We start from the raw sequence: 17,268 nt of genomic DNA, 5'->3' as shown, positions 1-17,268 counted from the left end.
TCCGGTCAACAGGCAGGATCAGAATTGAATAGAAAAGCATTCAAATCATATTAAAAACAGAAAAACAGCAAGACAACTTGGAATAAGATGAACAACTTGGAAATAAGAAGAACTCAAAAAGAAAAACACAAAGAGATACTCATCTTTGAAGAACCATAGCTCATGATACCAAATGATGGCATTCCTACGAGCTCTTCTTGGATTTTTGAAGATGATGGTGCGAAAGCTTAATGGATGACTGTGGACAAGGTCCTCCTAAGAGGTGTGGTGACCTTGAAGGTGCATGAGAGGTAGTGAAGGTTGGAGTGGTTCGGCCATCTCCATTTGGGGGTGAAGTTTGAAGACTAAAAACCTAATTCTATAGAGAATTTGGAAAGGGAGTAATTTTAATGGCACTTGGGTAACATTACTTTACTCAAAATAGTCTTCCAAATACATGAGCCAAGCCCTCTTATTTATAGTGTTTAGAGGGCTGGAAATTCAAAAGAAAGTGGAGGGAAATTCAAATGAGAAGCATTTGAATTTGGAGCCAATTCCTAGTCACAAGGGAAGTGTGACTTGGTTTCTATTTTTGGCACCTCCTAAATCTATACCTACACCTTCTTTTGTGTCACATGGAAGGTGTGACTTAGCTTTATACATTTTCACCTCTTATATTTATATCTACACCTCCCTTTATGTTCTACTAAAAATACTCAAAAGTAATTACAAAAGAAAGACATCCAATGATGCTTAGTTGGCCCATATCTTTTATTTGTTGGGTCTGAGTTGAAGCTTGAACTTCTATTTGGGCTTGGGCTTCGGCTTTTTCTATCATGGGCTTGGGCCTCTTCCATCATCCCCTCCCTCTTGAAAAGGATTTGTCCTCAAATCCAATGCTTCTTCTTCATCATCGTTATGTGGATGTATGTGGCTGGATGGTTTCCATCACTGGGAGTGTATCTACCTTTCTCTCGTACCGCGCACATGGTTCGCCCCTGGGTGTGGCCCTCTCATGGGTCGTATCTGTCCCAGGGATCTCCCAGAGGTGGCGTGGGTACTTCACAAGTCAGGTTACTCCTCACTGGTACTGGGAATATGGCCTTGAAGCCACCTTTCTCTTCTCTTTATTACTGTTCTGAGGTACTGAGGCCCCTCGTGGTGTCGCCCCCTCCACGGTCTTTCCTACCCGTGGCTATCGGGGGGTGACACCGTTGATGCCTTAACCTGGTGACGCCTTCACCTAGCGACGCCTTCACCAGGCGACGCCTTAACCTGGCGACGCTTTAAGCGGTCAACATGTTGACTTTCCTCTTTGGGCTTCCTGGATGGGTCCCACCACATGTTTAACTTTGGCTTTGGTCAACGCCCGGGGACGGGACGGTACAATATTATATGACAGTTAAAAGGGAATCCCCTTTATATATAGGTATAGATTATAAAACTTTATCTTATTTTTAACCTATTTTCTATTTTCAAATATTTGTTTCTGACATCTTCCTGTATCAATCTTTTGTTTAGAATTTTTTAATGTATTGAATTAAATTAAACTTGAAAATTTATATTAAATTGATATTTTAGTTTATATTTATTATTTTTAATGTTCTAACTTCAATTTATTGATATAATTAAAGTTAATACATTTCTTAGATTCAATATTTAGTGACATTGTCACTTAGATATCTCACTAAATTAAACGAAAAAAATATTTATAAGTTACATTTAATTTTGTCTAATAAAATATGCAATCTAACAATTCCAAACCTTACATTAACATTAGAAAAGTTTCTAAAAAGAAACCATTTGACATGTTTTAAACGTGTACTAATCTAATCTAACTCATTAGGTACAACATCTAATATATATGTACACAATATTTTAGGTTTTAAAACTTATATTTTAATTTATTTACTTTTTTTTATTGTTGTTTTAGAATTTTTTGAATTATTATATTTGAAATTCGAATTTTAAATTTAGAAACATATGAAAGTATAAGAGATGGTTGAGATCTAAACGAAGGAAGAAAATGAAGGTTGACTTGTATAAAAAGAGAGAAATGAAAAAAATAATATAAATAAAAAGTTGTGCATCTATTGTTCAACTTATTCTAGGCATGCGTCTATTGTTTTCTCTATCTGCATATTGGTTATGTCTATCTTTATCGCTATGGAAGAAAGGAGCAACACAGAATAATAACAATATATTTATTCTTTTGTATTTTGATTTTCTAATGGTATAGTATTGGGTCTGGCCTGAGACAAAGGGCAAAACGATCATCTACAAATTTTGGTATTTAAGAGGTTTTATTTCGTCAAGATAAATCAGGGAAATCCCGGATTCTCAGCAGAAGAGTAAAAAAGAGCATTTATCATAAAGCAAGGTCGGAAACAGAACCAGATTTAGAAATAACAGATATAAATATGTATCAAAGAAGACAAAGAGAGGCAGATAACACATTAGGTTAAGAGCACACTTGTTCTTGGCCACCTTGAATGTTCTAGGTCTCAGGTCGCCTACTGACTTGTCTGAAACATTTTGGCGCCCATCGTGGAACCCAGGTAAAACTTTCCCGTGCCACAAAAGTGATAACCATGAGAGGTACTCGAAGAGCGACAACAGATGAAGAAGCAAATGGTGCAATGCCAGATACCACTCAACCATTAATGGAGATGATGGAAGCTGTGAGGGAGGAGTTGAGAAGAGCTCAGGAGGAGTTCAGAAAGGAAAGCGCTGAAGCACGAGAGAAAATGGAGGAGTCGGGAAGGATACAAGAAAAACTGCAAAGAAGGAATGAGGAGTTGCAGAGACAAATTGATGGTCAAAATACAGAGGCGCGGCAGGAGGAGGAGGTAGATCCCGATTTTCAGCCTTTCTCGAAAGAAATCTTAGCGAAACCAATCCCTCCAAGGTATGTTTTTCCAAAGATGGGGTCTTTTACGGGAAGCAAAGATCCTAATGCCCATATAAAAAAATTTAAGGCTCAAATGCTAATTTGTGGTGGATCGGAGGCAGTACGGTGTAAAATGTTGGGCAGTACGTTGGTGGGTACGACGTTGGATTGGTTCAATAATTTGTCGGGAGGATCCATTATGTCATTGGAGGTATTTGTCAAATTGTTTGTTGCGCATTTTGCGGCAAATAAGACGAAACCACCAGAGACTGTAGATCTTTTTGAAGTAAAGTAGTCAAAGGAGGAATTTGTGAAGCAGTTTTTTAGGAGATTTAATGAAGTGGTGGCACAGATTCCAATGCCAAACAAGGGTATGTGTGTGGAGGCATTTATCCAAGGGTTACGAGTGGGAAAATTTGGTGAATCATTGGTAAAGAAGAGGCCGAAGAACATGACGACCATCAACTTGCAAGCAACATCGCACATCAAGGTGGAGGAGTTTACAATGAAATAAAGGGAGAAGGGTTTAGGGCTCACATTTCGGGACCCGATCAACCGAAAATAGAGGGGGGCCAGTAAAGGCAAAAAGGGAGGATAGGAGTTTTGCAAGTCCATATGATATGATTCCAATAGCAAGGATGAGATGATTCTTTGACATTCTATGGAATCAACTTGAGTTGGAGATAGCTTAGGCACTTTTAATAGAATTGGATCAAGGTTCTATGTTTCAAGAACTCACCAAAACTTGCACCAAACACCAAACTCACATGGAAGATCCATCTATTGCCAATTGAACCGAACAAAATGTGTAAAAAGGAAAATGAACCGATTAAAACTCTTAAGAACACAATTGAACCGAACAGAATATGAAAAGAAGCTACTGAACTGAATTAAAACAGAAGCAAATGAAAATAGCCGAACAAAAGTGCAAGGAAAGAAAGATGAACTGAATAAAAGAAACTAAGACATGTTTAAGGAATTTCATATGAATAAGGAGATGAAAGAAAGAAGAACTTATGGAGATGGATGCTTTGGTTTGATGACCACGCCACTTAGAGGATGAAGGCTCCAAGATGAGTGAGCTAGTGCCGCCACTTGAGAGAACCAAATGCACTCAAGATAAGACAAGGTGAAGGAGAAGACAAGTTCTCACAAATTCTCTCTCAAATTGAGTAGAGTTTCTCTATTGCTAATTTCCAATCTAAAAAATACAAAGGAAGCACCTTAATTTATAGGCTAAGAGGTGCTGAAAAATAGGTGGGAAATTTCAAATAAAACTCATTTGAAATTCCCACCAAAAACAAGTCACATGGGAGGTGTGACCTTTTTCTACTATGACTCCTCCTAAAAACTACACCTACACCACTCTCCTAAGTCACATGGACAATGTCACTTTATTTTACATTTTCACACTCCTTTATTTAATAACCACACCTCCTAAAACTATACAAGAGTATTTCAAAGCTTGGCCTTGCCCCTCATGGGATGGACTTGGGCTCTTTGGGCTTTGGCCTTATTGGGCTTGGGCTTGGGCTTTGGGCTTGGGCCTCATCTTTATTTTATGTCTTCTTTTAATTTTGAGAAGACTAGAAGGAAGAACTTCAAATGTGAGGGTGGATGTCCTCTTCCTCCATTAATAAAAGCCTCCTTTATTTGATTCTTGATCCTGCCTGTTGACCGGAGCGCTGGAGAATGCCTCGTCAAAGGATCGACGTGCGCACCGCTTCTCACCTCCGTTCCTCTTCGGGATCTATCTCAAGAACCTGCAAAGAAACGATACGGCGCCGCTGCGGCCGATCGCACTCCGACGCTCAAGTTAGGGACGGTATCACCAAATACTAAGAACGAGAACCGTGCAAATCCTCTCTCACAATCAGCTCTATCACTCGCAAGCGTAAAGTGTATGAACTGAACGTGCGTACCTCAGAAAGTTTGTTAAGAGCTCTTATATACCTGGTGGCTTTCTCTCTCCTGGCAGTTGCAGACTTGGACACGTGGCCCGCATCCAACCGTACACGTGCCATCATCTGGAGGCTCCCTGACTTGGCGCTGCTTCTACTCTTATTTTGGCTAAGTTACCTATGCATGGTACTGCCCAGTGCATAGCTAACTTAGGAGTGCGATCTCTACTGGAACTGGCGAGTTAGGGCCTTCATACACCTTCCCTGTGGTCTCGCCGGCCGCCTTCATAATCTGCTTCTCCTTCATCTTCGGTGATGTGCTTGTTCTGGCGATCTCCGACTGCGTGGTCGCCTGGGTCTGCATCTGGCGACTTCAACTTCAACCTGGCGATCGCCTATTCTGGTAATCTGGAAATCGGAACACGCCAACTTAACAATCGGCGACTACGCGTGCCTCCCGACTTCCTTCCTATCTGCCAACCTGGCGCCTTGTCAACACGCCTACACTGTAGCAGGATGCCACGTCATCACACCCGACCACCAGGGCGGTACACAAGCCCCCCAGTCTTAAGCGAAGACTTGTCTAGCGAAAAGACTGAAAGAGCCTTCGTTAACACCGACCCACGTGGCACTGACGCAGAATTCCAAGCGATTGTACTTTCTGCTGCTCTGACGCTCCACCAACCCCTTCACTCATCGTTCGACACGTGGCTTTCATCAACGGCTATCTTCATCTGCCGTTAGCGCTTCCTAAAATCATTTCGAAAACCCTTAAACCCATTACGCCCCACTGTTCCATCACTTTCCTTCGTGCTTGCAAACGCTCTCACTTCCTTCTGCGAAAGCTCTCGACGTTCCTCGACGCTCTAGATCACCATCTCCCTTCACCGTCTTCCTGATCATCGAAAGGTAACTACTTTCCTTCATCTGCTGGGTTTCCTTGCATTTTCACCGATTTGCATCATCTTGTAACTGCCTGGTGCATACGCTGTGGGTTGTTTTTCCATTTCTCCTTCTGCGTAACTTAGGGCTTTGTCGATCGTCGCAACGAACTTACATTCGTTCGTCTTTCACCTTCCTTCTATGATCGAGTCAGCCTTTGTAACCCTCCTGATTATTTTTTCTTTCTTCTTCCTTTGCAGTTGCTATCATGACTCGCACCAAGATTACCCCGAACCCACCTCCTTCAGCACGAAACCTTCCTTCACAAGCACACGACCCAACACAAGTTCGTGGTGCTTCCTCTTCGCAGGCTGAGAGGCATGCATCTTCCCAATCTGCCCTGGCCCAGGCGACTCCATCTAACGCTGGAGGAGCCCCCGTCCCTCTGCCAGACTTCAAAACGCTATACCCCTGGGCGAACTCAACCCTTCCGAAGGAGACCTCGTCGGTGAACACTGCGGGAGCAGTTTTGCGGTTGACCAAGGGGGACGAGGCCTATCAATCGTTTCACAAGGAGCACGACGAGAAGATGATGGTGCTGCCTTGCCCCGCCGCTCTGCCAGTGTGCGCTGATGACAGAGTAAGCGCCGACGGGCCCTTCTGCTTCGTCTATACAACTTTCTTCAAGAAGGTCAAGCTCAGGTTCCCTCTCACCCGATTTGAGAGGGAACTCTTGACCGAGCTCAACATTGCTGCCGCCCAGCTTCACCCCAACAGCTGGGCGTTTGTTCGAGCCTTTCAAATAACATGCGACCACCTGGGGTTGCCCGCGTCGGTGGACGTATTTTTGTTCCTTTTTGAGGCCAAGCACCCAGGAGACCGCCTGTGGGTCAGCTTGAATGCAATTGCTGGGAGATCCATTTTTACCATCTTCCAGCAATCGTACAAAGACTGGAAGGGGAAGTTCATCCAAGTACGTGCAAACGACAAGGACACCTCCCTCCTTGATGGCTTCCCCTTGTACTGGGTGGACAAGGGGAAAAAGGAGTCCAAGAGCTGCTTCAGGAGGCCCAGAAGTCCTGATAGCATGGGAGCCTTGGACAGAGACCTCTGTCTATTCTGGAAGAGGGTGTCGGATGCCAATATAACATTCCTGACCCCCACCTTGAACTCCTTCGAATTCTTTGAGGACCAGCTAGAATTCCAAATAGGTTAGGACATCCAAACTGTTGCTTTGATATTGCTTCTGATACTGCTTCTGATACTGCTTCTGATACTGCTTCTGGGCGTCTTGTGCGATACGCACAAGACTTTGGTTTTACCTTTTCTGCATATACTACCTGTTTTGTTGTTTCATTACCTCTTACACTTATCTTTTTCTTCTCCGAGCTAACTCATGCATTTTCGTTTCATGCAGACACCATGTTGGGTAAAAACATGCTCGCCGACTTAAAGGCGCTCGCCCGAAACCACGGGTTGGCGACCGATTCCCAAACGGTGCCCAACTCGGCGGTCGAGAAGGCCATCGTTCATGGGCGATCACCGCCCAAGGAACCCACCCAGCGCAAGAAACTGGTCCTTAAGAGGCCTAAGCGAAAAGCCCCCCAAATCGTCCAAGAGGAGGAAGAAAAGGACGACGAGGTCACAGAGGATGGCCTTGTCACGAAAAGGAAGAGGGTGGCACCATCTTCTCCACCTGCTCAACCCCCTCTTCCAACCTCAACACCACCATCAACGCCTGCTCCTCCTCCCTCATCGCCAACACCACAAGCCCCTTCATCACCAGTCCATGCAGTTCCACTGGCCACTGCGTCACCTGCAGCTGAGGCCCAAGAGCCAAATTTCTTGGAGGACCCCTCAAGCGCCTCTACGCCACATATGTCAGCAGGAGGGGGCCCCCCTTCAAACACTTCAGCTGCAGGAAACGTTCCAATCGGGGATGAGGTTGCTCATACCTCTCCAATCCTAATTACCGAATCCCCGATTGCGTCGCCACGCCAGGAAGCAACCACTGAAAATATTGCTAAGGAAGGTGGCGGCGAGAACCCTCAACAAGCCCCCCGGCGCCTCTCCAAGCAGCAAACCTTTCCCTCGAAGTTACAAGGATGTGGGAACCCCTAACCGCCAAGTTGAAAACCATTGCAGAGGATATCCCCGCGATCATAACGAGGGCTGTGGAGAGCTCCACCAGGAGGCTTCAAGATGATCTCTTCAACCTCAAGACCGACAATAGCACTATGAGGCTCGAGGTGGAGAAGTTGTCTGCCAATCTGACGCTCGCGGAGATGGAACACTCCCGAGTAGAAGACGCGATGAGCACCGAGATCAGATTGGCGCGCCAGGAGGCCACTGACCTTCGCCGCAAAATTCATGATCTTGCCCAAGAGAAAGTCGAGCTAGAAAGCAAGATCGTGCCTCTTCGCACCAAGGCGAGCGACCTGGAGGCTCACATTCAAGCTGGTGCCGCTGAGGTACAAAAACTGGAGCAAAGGTCAATCGATCGCGAGAAGCTACTTGGGCAAGTAGAAAAAGCGAGGGACGACGCCATGGCTGATCTCACCGAGGCAAACAAGGAAAAAGGGAAGGTGGCTGCCGAGTTGGCCCAAGCTCAAACGGAAACCAAGAAGGTCACTGACGACCTTCTCCATGCTCAAGAAACCAACGAACAACTCCGAAAACAGGTTGAAGAGCTGGAGCAGTAGAACAAGGAGCTCAAGAAACAGTTTGAAGAACTTCAAGGTCAAACTGAAGAACTTAAGCTAAATTCTGCTCAGATTCTGGCTGCTGGATTCGAAGCCGCTCGGGAACAATTCGCATGCCTATTCCCCGATCTCGACCTCAGCATGGTGTCGTTGAACAACGAAGTAGTAGATGGAAAGGTCGTTCCCGCCGAAGACTAATCAATTCCACCTCATCTGCTACTTTATAATTTCCCTTGTATATACCTTGTAATAAAAACTCGTGCATATATGTTTTGAACAGATACTTATTTCAATCACAAAACTTGGATATTCTCTCCCCTGACTCCTTTTAAGCGCTTTAGCCTTCTTTGTATGTTTAACTCTGTCGGATTTAACTTAACAATTTTGCGAATACGACTTTTGACGTAACTGCCTCGAGCCAATTCAAACTTTAAGCAATAACCACTTTAAACAACTTGTACTCTTGAGGCACTAACCTTATCATAAGAATACCTTCCAAGCAACGAACTGTAACTCAATCATTGGCTCAAACAACGTCCCACTCGACCTGCTTTATCAAACAAGTCTTTCAACCTTCTCGCCGTGTTTGAACTTTTCCCGATCGCCAAGACCTCTTGGTAACATCAGCCTTTCCTAGCCTTATGCTTTGGCGATCGTTTCTTTATCTGGGAGCAGGGACGCCCTTCGGGGTCCTCTCTTTACCCTCCTGGACTTCAGAACAAAAACCGGCTGACTAGGCGTTCTCTTCGAACCTACCTTAGCCACCTTTCAAGCTTCTTCCACCCGCTTCGCCATACCTAAACTCGTTCGAGACGAGAAGGATTTTATCTTGCCTACGCTCGCATGTAAGCGAGAAGGTCTTTAACTCGCCTGAACTCGCTCATCGGCGAGAAGGACTTTTTACTCGCCTGAACTCGCTCATCGACGAGAAGGACTTTTTACTCGCCTGAACTCGCTCATCGGCGAGAAGGTCTTTAAATGGCCTTAACTCGCTCAACGGCGAGAAGGACTTTATCTGGTGCCTCAACTTGCCCAGGGTGTACATCTCCTCCCCCCTGGATGCACTGAGGACCTTTCTTTCTCTCGCCTGCACTCGCTCGACGGCGAGGAGGTCTTTAACTGGCCTTAGCTCGCACAACGGCGATAAGGACTTTATATGGTGCCTCAACTTGCCCAGGGTGTACATCTCCTCCCCCCTGGATGCACTGAGGACCTTTTCTTTTTTCTCGCCTGCACTCGCTCGACGGCGAGGAGGTCTTTAACTTGCCTCTACATTGCCCCAGTAGTTACATCTTCTCGCTCCCAGAAACACGGAGGACCTTTTCTCTTTCTCGCCTGCACTCGCTCGACGGCGAGGAGGTCTTTTACTTGCTTCAGGACGCGCGAGGGCGTTGAGGTCTTTCATCTGGTGCCTCCGATCGCCGAAAGACGATGAGGACTTTAAAACTTAACTGGTGCCTCCGATCGCCGAAAAACGATGAGGACTTAAAACTTTTTAGAAAGCACGCGATATATCTTTTCTTGCCTTAAATCATGTACAAATGACAAGGTCTTTCTTCGAAACTTTCGAAAATAGCACACATGCAATCTGAAAACACCTTATACTTCGAAAACTCTTCTTAGGGAAAAAAGAGTGCCCCCTTCAAACTATTTTAACAGAGACATTGTAATATAACATTGTGTTTGTCTTTACTTACAAAGCTCTTAACTATAGTACAACTTCAAGTGTGTGGCGTTCCAGGTGCGAGGAATCGCCCCTCCTTCCAGCGTTTCCAAGCGGTAGGCTCCGTTCCCGAGCGCCTCGGTTATTCTGAACGGTCCAGTCCACTTGGGTGACAATTTATTCTCCATCTCGTACTGGTGGGCCTTCCTCATCACCAAGTCGCCTTCTGTAAACTGCCTTGGCATCACCTTTGAGTTGTATCTTCGCTCGATCCTCCTCTTCACCGCCTCAGCCTTCAGCCTCGCCTCTTCCCTGACCTCATCCAGCAGATCCAGGTTCAGCCTTCTCTCTTCATTCGAGTCTTCCTCTACAAAGTTCTGGAATCTCGGCGAGCTCTCCTGGATCTCCACCGGAATCATGGCGTCACACCCATAGACCAAGCTAAACGGGGTCTCATGGGTTCCTGACTGCTCGGTGGTGTGGTACGCCCAGACTATACGGGGCACCTCCTCAGCCCAACTTCCCTTGGCTTTCTCAAGCCTTCTCTTCAAACCTCTCAATAACACCCGATTAGCTGATTCCACCTGGCCATTTGTTTGAGGGTGCTCGACGGATGCAAACACTTGTTGAATTCCTACCCCTTCGCAAAGCTTCTTCAACAGGTGGCTTGCAAACTGCGTCCCATTATCTGACACCAGGCGCTTAGGCACTCCAAATCGGCACACAATGTTCTTCCATACAAAACCTTCGATCTTGTGTGCGGTGATCTGGGCCACTGGTTCTGCTTCAATCCATTTGGTGAAATACTCAATCGCCACCACCAAGTACTTCATTTTCCTGATCGCCAGCGGGAAAGGTCCCAGGATGTCGATTCCCCAAGTATGAAACGGCCAAGGGCTATAGATCGACTTCAACTCCTCGGGAGGTGCCTTATGCCAATCGGCGTGCTGCTGGCATTGTTTACAACATTGGGCATATTTCTTGCAATCTTCTCTCATGGATGGCCAGTAGTAGCCTGCACGGAGAGTCCTCGCGACCAGAGCTCGACCCCCGACGTGGCTTCCGCATATACCTTCGTGGAGCTCTGCCATAATTCTCGTGCACTTCTCGCCGTGTATACATTCCAGGAGTGGGTGAGTGAACCCAAACCTGTACAGATCGCCATCAATCAATGTATACTTGCTGGAATTTTTCTTTACCTTCCTAGCTTCTGTTGGATCCAGCGGGAGGAGGCCATCTGCCAAGCACCGCTTGTACTGTGTTATCCAAGTGTCTGGCTCATGGGCGGCGCAGACCTGCATCACGTTCACCTTCTCTCCTCGACATGCTCTAACTCTCGGCGATCTCAGAGTTTCTTGTGTCAAGGACTTATGGCTTCTCGCCGCTCTCTCCGTCGACTTGCTTATCTGAAGGACCAGGTGATCTGCTACAAATGCCCTCGGCGTCTTCAGAGTTTCTTGAATCACCGTCCTCTGCCTACCCCCCTTGCCTGAGCTGGCGAGCTTAGCAAGCAAGTCAGCTCGGGCATTCTGCTCTCGGGGCACATGTACTACTTCAAAAGAGGCAAAGGAACTCTTCAATTCCTGCACATACGCCAAGTAAGCCGCCATTTGTGGATCTTTAGCCTGGAATTCGCCTGTTACTTGCCCTGTGACTAGTAGCGAGTCACTCTTAGCCATCAGCACCCTAGCTCCCATCTCCTTGGCCAGCAAAATCCCGGCGATCAGCGCCTCATACTCTGCTTGATTGTTGCTGGCTTTAAAGGCAAACCTCAAAGATTGCTCAATCAGCACGCCGTTGGGCCCTTCCAATATGACTCCAGCACCGCTACCCTGCTGGTTCGACGATCCATCCACCGAGAGTACCCAACGGAAACCGTCTCCTTCAACCCGCGTCGCCTCTGATGAGAGCTCGACCACAAAATCTGCAAAGATTTGCCCCTTGATCGGGCCCCGGGGCTCATATTTAATGTCAAACTCTGACAACTCCACTGCCCACTTCACCATTCTTCCCGCAACGTCAGGTTTCTTCAAGACCTTCTGGATGGGCAGGTCAGTCATCACCAGTATTGTGAAACTGTGGAAGTAGTGGCGCAACCTCCTCGCCGAAAACACCACAGCCAGCGCAGCCTTCTCCAGGGCCTGATATCTCGTTTCTGGGCCCTGCAACACCTTGCTCACAAAATAAATAGGCTTCTGAGCCTGATCTTGATCCTGGGCGAGCACCGCACTCACCGCCCTCTCAGTCACAGCGAAATACAACCTGAGAGGGATTCCCGCCAGCGGTTTGCACAGAACCGGCGGGCTCGCCAGATACTCTTTTAGCTTGACGAAAGCTTCCTCGCATTCTTTCGTCCAAGCGAACTTGTTATTGCGCCGCAGACATTGAAAATAGGGGTGCCCCTTTTCTCCGCTAGCTGACACGAAGCGAGATAGGGCTGCCATCCGACCTGTCAGCTGCTGGACTTCTTTCACTGTAGCCGGGCTTCTCATCGCCAAGATGGCGGCACACTTGTTTGGGTTAGCTTCTATCCCCCTTCCAGTCAAGAGAAAACCCAAAAACTTTCCAGCCTCCACGCCGAAAATGCATTTCTCCGGGTTGAGCTTCAACTTGAACTTGGCGATCGTCGTGAACAATTCTTCCAAGTCCGCAACGTGCTTGCTTTTCTCCTGCGAGGTCACGACCATGTCATCGACGTAGGCTTTCACGTTCCTTCCCAGCATTGGTGCAAGTACTCGATCCATCAACCTCTGGTACGTGGCCCCCGCGTTCTTCAGCCCAAACGGCATCACCTTATAGCAGTAGCACGACCTCTCCGTCATGAAGGCTGTCTTTTCTTCATCCATGGGATGCATCTTTATCTGATTATAGCCCGAGAAGGCATCCAGGAAACTCAGCAGCTTGCACCCTGCAGCACTATCAACCAGAGCATCAATGCTTGGTAAAGGATACGAGTCCTTTGGGCAAGCTTTGTTCAGATCGGTGAAATCGACGCACATGCGCCATTTCCCGTTACTCTTCTTCACCAGTACGACATTTGCCAACCATTCAGGGTACTGGACTTCCCTGATGTGGCCTGCAGCGAGGAGTTTCTGTGTCTCGTCCCTGATCGCCTGCCTCCTCTCTTCATTGAATTTTCTTCTCCTATGTCGCACTGGTCTCACCATGTTGTCCATCGCCAGATGATGGCACAAGAAGTCGAGATCGATCCCGGGCATGTCCGAAGCGGACCAAGCAAACGCGTCCAGATGCCGCTCAATCACCTTGGCGATCTGGTCCTGGAGATCGACCTCCAGAGATCTTCCGAGCTTGAAAACTTTCCCTCCGATCTCCTTCTCGAGCCACTGCTCGACAGGTTTGGGCCTGGATTCTCTGGCGATCATCGCCCTGGCGATTCCCTGTTCCCTTGCTTCCTCGGGGCGATTCCGCGCCTCTTCCTCCTCCAGGCCAGCATTCCCCTCCCCCAGCTCAGCGTCTACCATCTCTACATCCCTTCCGGCGGCCTCCTCTGTTACCGGCGGCCTGGGCTTCACACCGGGAGGTGGGGTGGTCGTTACATAGCTCACTGATCTTTTGTTTTTCAGGCTATTCTCATAGCACCTTTTCGCTTCTTTCTGATCAGACTTGATCGTGATCACCACCCCTTCCATGGACGGCAACTTCACCTTCATGTGTCGTGTCGACGGAATGGCGCCTATCCTGTTAAGAGTGGGCCTTCCCAACAGAATGTTATATGCTGAAGGGGCGTTTACGATGAGGTACTTGATTTTCTCCGTCCTCGACCCAGCCTCATCTGTAAACGTGGTTCTCAGCTCAATGTACCCCCTGACCTCCACCTGGTCGCCAGCGAACCCATATAAGCACCCTCCATAGGGCCTTAGCTGGTCAAGGGGCAATTCCAGCTGCGTGAAAGTCGGCCAGAACATCACGTCTGCCGAGCTTCCTTGGTCCACCAGAACTCTGTGGACCTTCCTCCCTGCTGTGATCAACGAAATAACTATGGGATCGTTGTCATGAGGCACAACGTCCCGAAGATCCTGCTTGGTGAACGTAATGTCCACTTCCGGCGAGTGATCTTCAAACATGTCTACTGCCATCACCGATCGCGCATACTTTTTCCTCTGCGATGCGGTGCATCCACCACCTGAGAAACCCCATGCAATGGTGTGGATCTCCCCGTGGATAGGCATCTCGTGTTGCTGGGCTTCTCCACCTGCTGGCTGGGAACTCGACGCTCCCCCCGTCCTTCTATCCAGCAGATAGTCGTTTAGGAACCCGCTCTTAACCAGATCGTCGAGCTGGTATCCTAAAGACAAACACGAGTCCAGGTTGTGGCCAAAACACTGGTGGAACTCGCACCAGGCGTCTGGCTTTGACCCCAGCACCTTGTCTCCCACCTTCTCGGGCGCCTTCAACCTAGCAGATATGTTAGGGATAGCGATCAGGTCCGCTAGTCCCATGACGAATTTGTGCTTAAGCGGGCGATTGTACTCCCGGCGTGCTGGTTGCTGGCGTGCTGGTTGTTGGCGCGCTTGGCTTCTTCCCTTATTTCTCCTATCGTAAGGATAGCGAGTCCTCTGGTCTTTCCTGGCCGCCGCCGCTGTTTCCAGCACCCTCTGCGGCTGGATCCTGGTCTGGGCGCGTGGCCTGGCGGGAGCCACGCTGCCTCTCTTCTCGGCGACTTCACTCTCGTCGGCGATGTGGGCCACCGCAAGTCGCCTGACTTCAGCAAACGTCGCTGGATGAGCCCTGATCAAGGCCTCGCAGAATGGCCCTGGCTGCACGCCCTTCTTGAAGGCATAGACCAGCATTTCTTCATCCTTGGCCGGCGATCTGACCATCTGCGCTCCGAAGCGATTGAGGTAGTCTCTAAGGGACTCCCCATGGTACTGCCTTATATCAAACAGATCATAGGACACCCTGGGCGGTGCCTTATTCATAATGTACTGCTCGACAAAGATTTTCGAGAATTGTTGAAAATTGGTTATGTGGCCGTTAGGCAGGCTCACAAACCACTCCATCGTCGTTCCCTGGAGCGTACTCACGAACATCTTGCAGTAGACGGCGTCTGACCCTCCCGACAGCATCATCTGCGTGTGGAACGTGGTCAGGTGAGCCTCTAGGTCCTCCACGCCGGTAAAAACAGCTTTAACCGGAACCACGCTAGTGGGAATAGGCGTGTCGGTAATCGCCTGAACAAAAGGCATTGGGAAAACACGAGGTGGCGTAGACGGCGCCACCTCTTCAGCAGAAGAACGTCCTTGCTGCTCCTGAAGAGCTCGACGCAGCTCCTCAGTCACCTTGCTGAGCTCCTCGTTCCTGGCGCGAGAGGCGACCAGGTCCTCATGTATCCTTGCCTGCTCTACGCGCGAGGCTTCCACGGTTGCCTGCAACGAGCGCATCATTTCTGCCATCTGCGCCATGGTCATGGCGGCGTCGCCTTCAGCAGCGACAGGCGCCACGGGACTGGAACGATTGCTTCTCATTTTTCTCATTAACTTCAGCGAACCACAGGAATACAGCAAACAACACTTCAACCACGATCGAATCAGCGATCAAACGGAGAAAACTCAAGAAACTGCGCAAGAACTCAAGAACACCGCAAACCTTCGCAGAAAACCACAAAAGAACTCGAACTTCCACCAAACAGATTGCGAGCAAGGAACAAGAGACCTCACTCCACCGATCGAAAACCAAACAAACGGTACAAAACGCAAACTCGCCAAACGAAACTCAAAGAAACTGCGAACGACGGTTGCACCAGCACACAACCACGCAGAAAACCTCGAAAACTTCCACGAACTCACGCTGTGGATGGGAGCAAGTTTTACACGGCCCCACGGTGGGCGCCTGATGATCCTGCCTGTTGACCGGAGCGCTGGAGAATGCCTCGTCAAAGGATCGACGTGCGCACCGCTTCTCACCTCCGTTCCTCTTCGGGATCTATCTCAAGAACCTGCAAAGAAACGATACGGCGCCGCTGCGGCCGATCGCACTCCGACGCTCAAGTCAGGGACGGTATCACCAAATACTAAGAACGAGAACCGTGCAAATCCTCTCTCACAATCAGCTCTATCACTCGCAAGCGTAAAGTGTATGAACTGAACGTGCGTACCTCAGAAAGTTTGTTAAGAGCTCTTATATACCTGGTGGCTTTCTCTCTCCTGGCAGTTGCAGACTTGGACACGTGGCCCGCATCCAACCGTACACGTGCCATCATCTGGAGGCTCCCTGACTTGGCGCTGCTTCTACTCTTATTTTGGCTAAGTTACCTATGCATGGTACTGCCCAGTGCATAGCTAACTTAGGAGTGCGATCTCTACTGGAACTGGCGAGTTAGGGCCTTCATACACCTTCCCTGTGGTCTCGCCGGCCGCCTTCATAATCTGCTTCTCCTTCATCTTCGGCGATGTGCTTGTTCTGGCGATCTTCGACTGCGTGGTCGCCTGGGTCTGCATCTGGCGACTTCAACTTCAACCTGGCGATCGCCTATTCTGGTAATCTGGAAATCGGAACACGCCAACTTAACAATCGGCGACTACGCGTGCCTCCCGACTTCCTTCCTATCTGCCAACCTGGCGCCTTGTCAACACGCCTACACTGTAGCAGGATGCCACGTCATCACACCCGACCACCAGGGCGGTACAATTCTCATCACCATATGCGGGGAATAGAATAATAAGTGAAAGAAGGGGAAAATGGTTTAAGTGGAAGGCCTCAAAATTAGTGATGTCACAAGAAGAGATTGTGAAAGATGTCAATACTGCTAAATTGTTACGCTCCCCAGAAAGAACGAAAAAAGATATGGGAAGAAATCAGAATGCTCGGTGTTACTTTAATAGAACATATGGACATGATACTGAGGATTGTTTCACTTTGTCGAGGCAAATAGAGAGTGATGGAAGAGGGCCAAGCACCAACCCAAAAGAGAGCCAAACATCAAGACATATTGGGCCAACTACAAGGGCCATGGCTAAGAGGCTTGATGAGGATTGGAACACTGCCACTGATGGCAGAGAACCTTACCTCTACATGTTCCAAGATGATATGATTCCAATAGCACAATATGAATGATTCTTGACATTCTTAGGAATCATCTTGAGTTGGATATGAGATAGGCACTTTAAGATAGAATTGGATCAAGGTTCTATGATCAAGAACTCACCAAGACTAGTACCAAAAACCCAAACTCATGTGGAAGTTCCATGTATTGTCAAATTGAACCGAACAAAATGAAAGAAAAGGCAAAGG

At 48.2% G+C, this 17,268-nt stretch overlaps 1 protein-coding gene across 1 annotated transcript; it reads left to right on the top strand.

Annotated features, from left to right (window-relative positions):
- The first annotated feature begins 7,757 nt into the window (after positions 1 to 7,757).
- Positions 7,758 to 8,354, top strand: LOC137838510 (uncharacterized). Its single transcript, XM_068647756.1, has one exon. It carries the CDS (start codon positions 7,758 to 7,760, stop codon positions 8,352 to 8,354), a length of 597 nt encoding a protein of 198 aa, XP_068503857.1.
- The last annotated feature ends 8,914 nt before the right edge of the window (positions 8,355 to 17,268 follow it).

This window comes from Phaseolus vulgaris, chromosome 4 (assembly GCF_000499845.2).
Source record: "Phaseolus vulgaris cultivar G19833 chromosome 4, P. vulgaris v2.0, whole genome shotgun sequence".
NCBI classification, from domain to species: Eukaryota; Viridiplantae; Streptophyta; class Magnoliopsida; order Fabales; family Fabaceae; genus Phaseolus; species Phaseolus vulgaris.
Note: the sequence above shows the minus strand (reverse complement) of the source record. Positions and strands in the feature narration are given on the sequence as shown.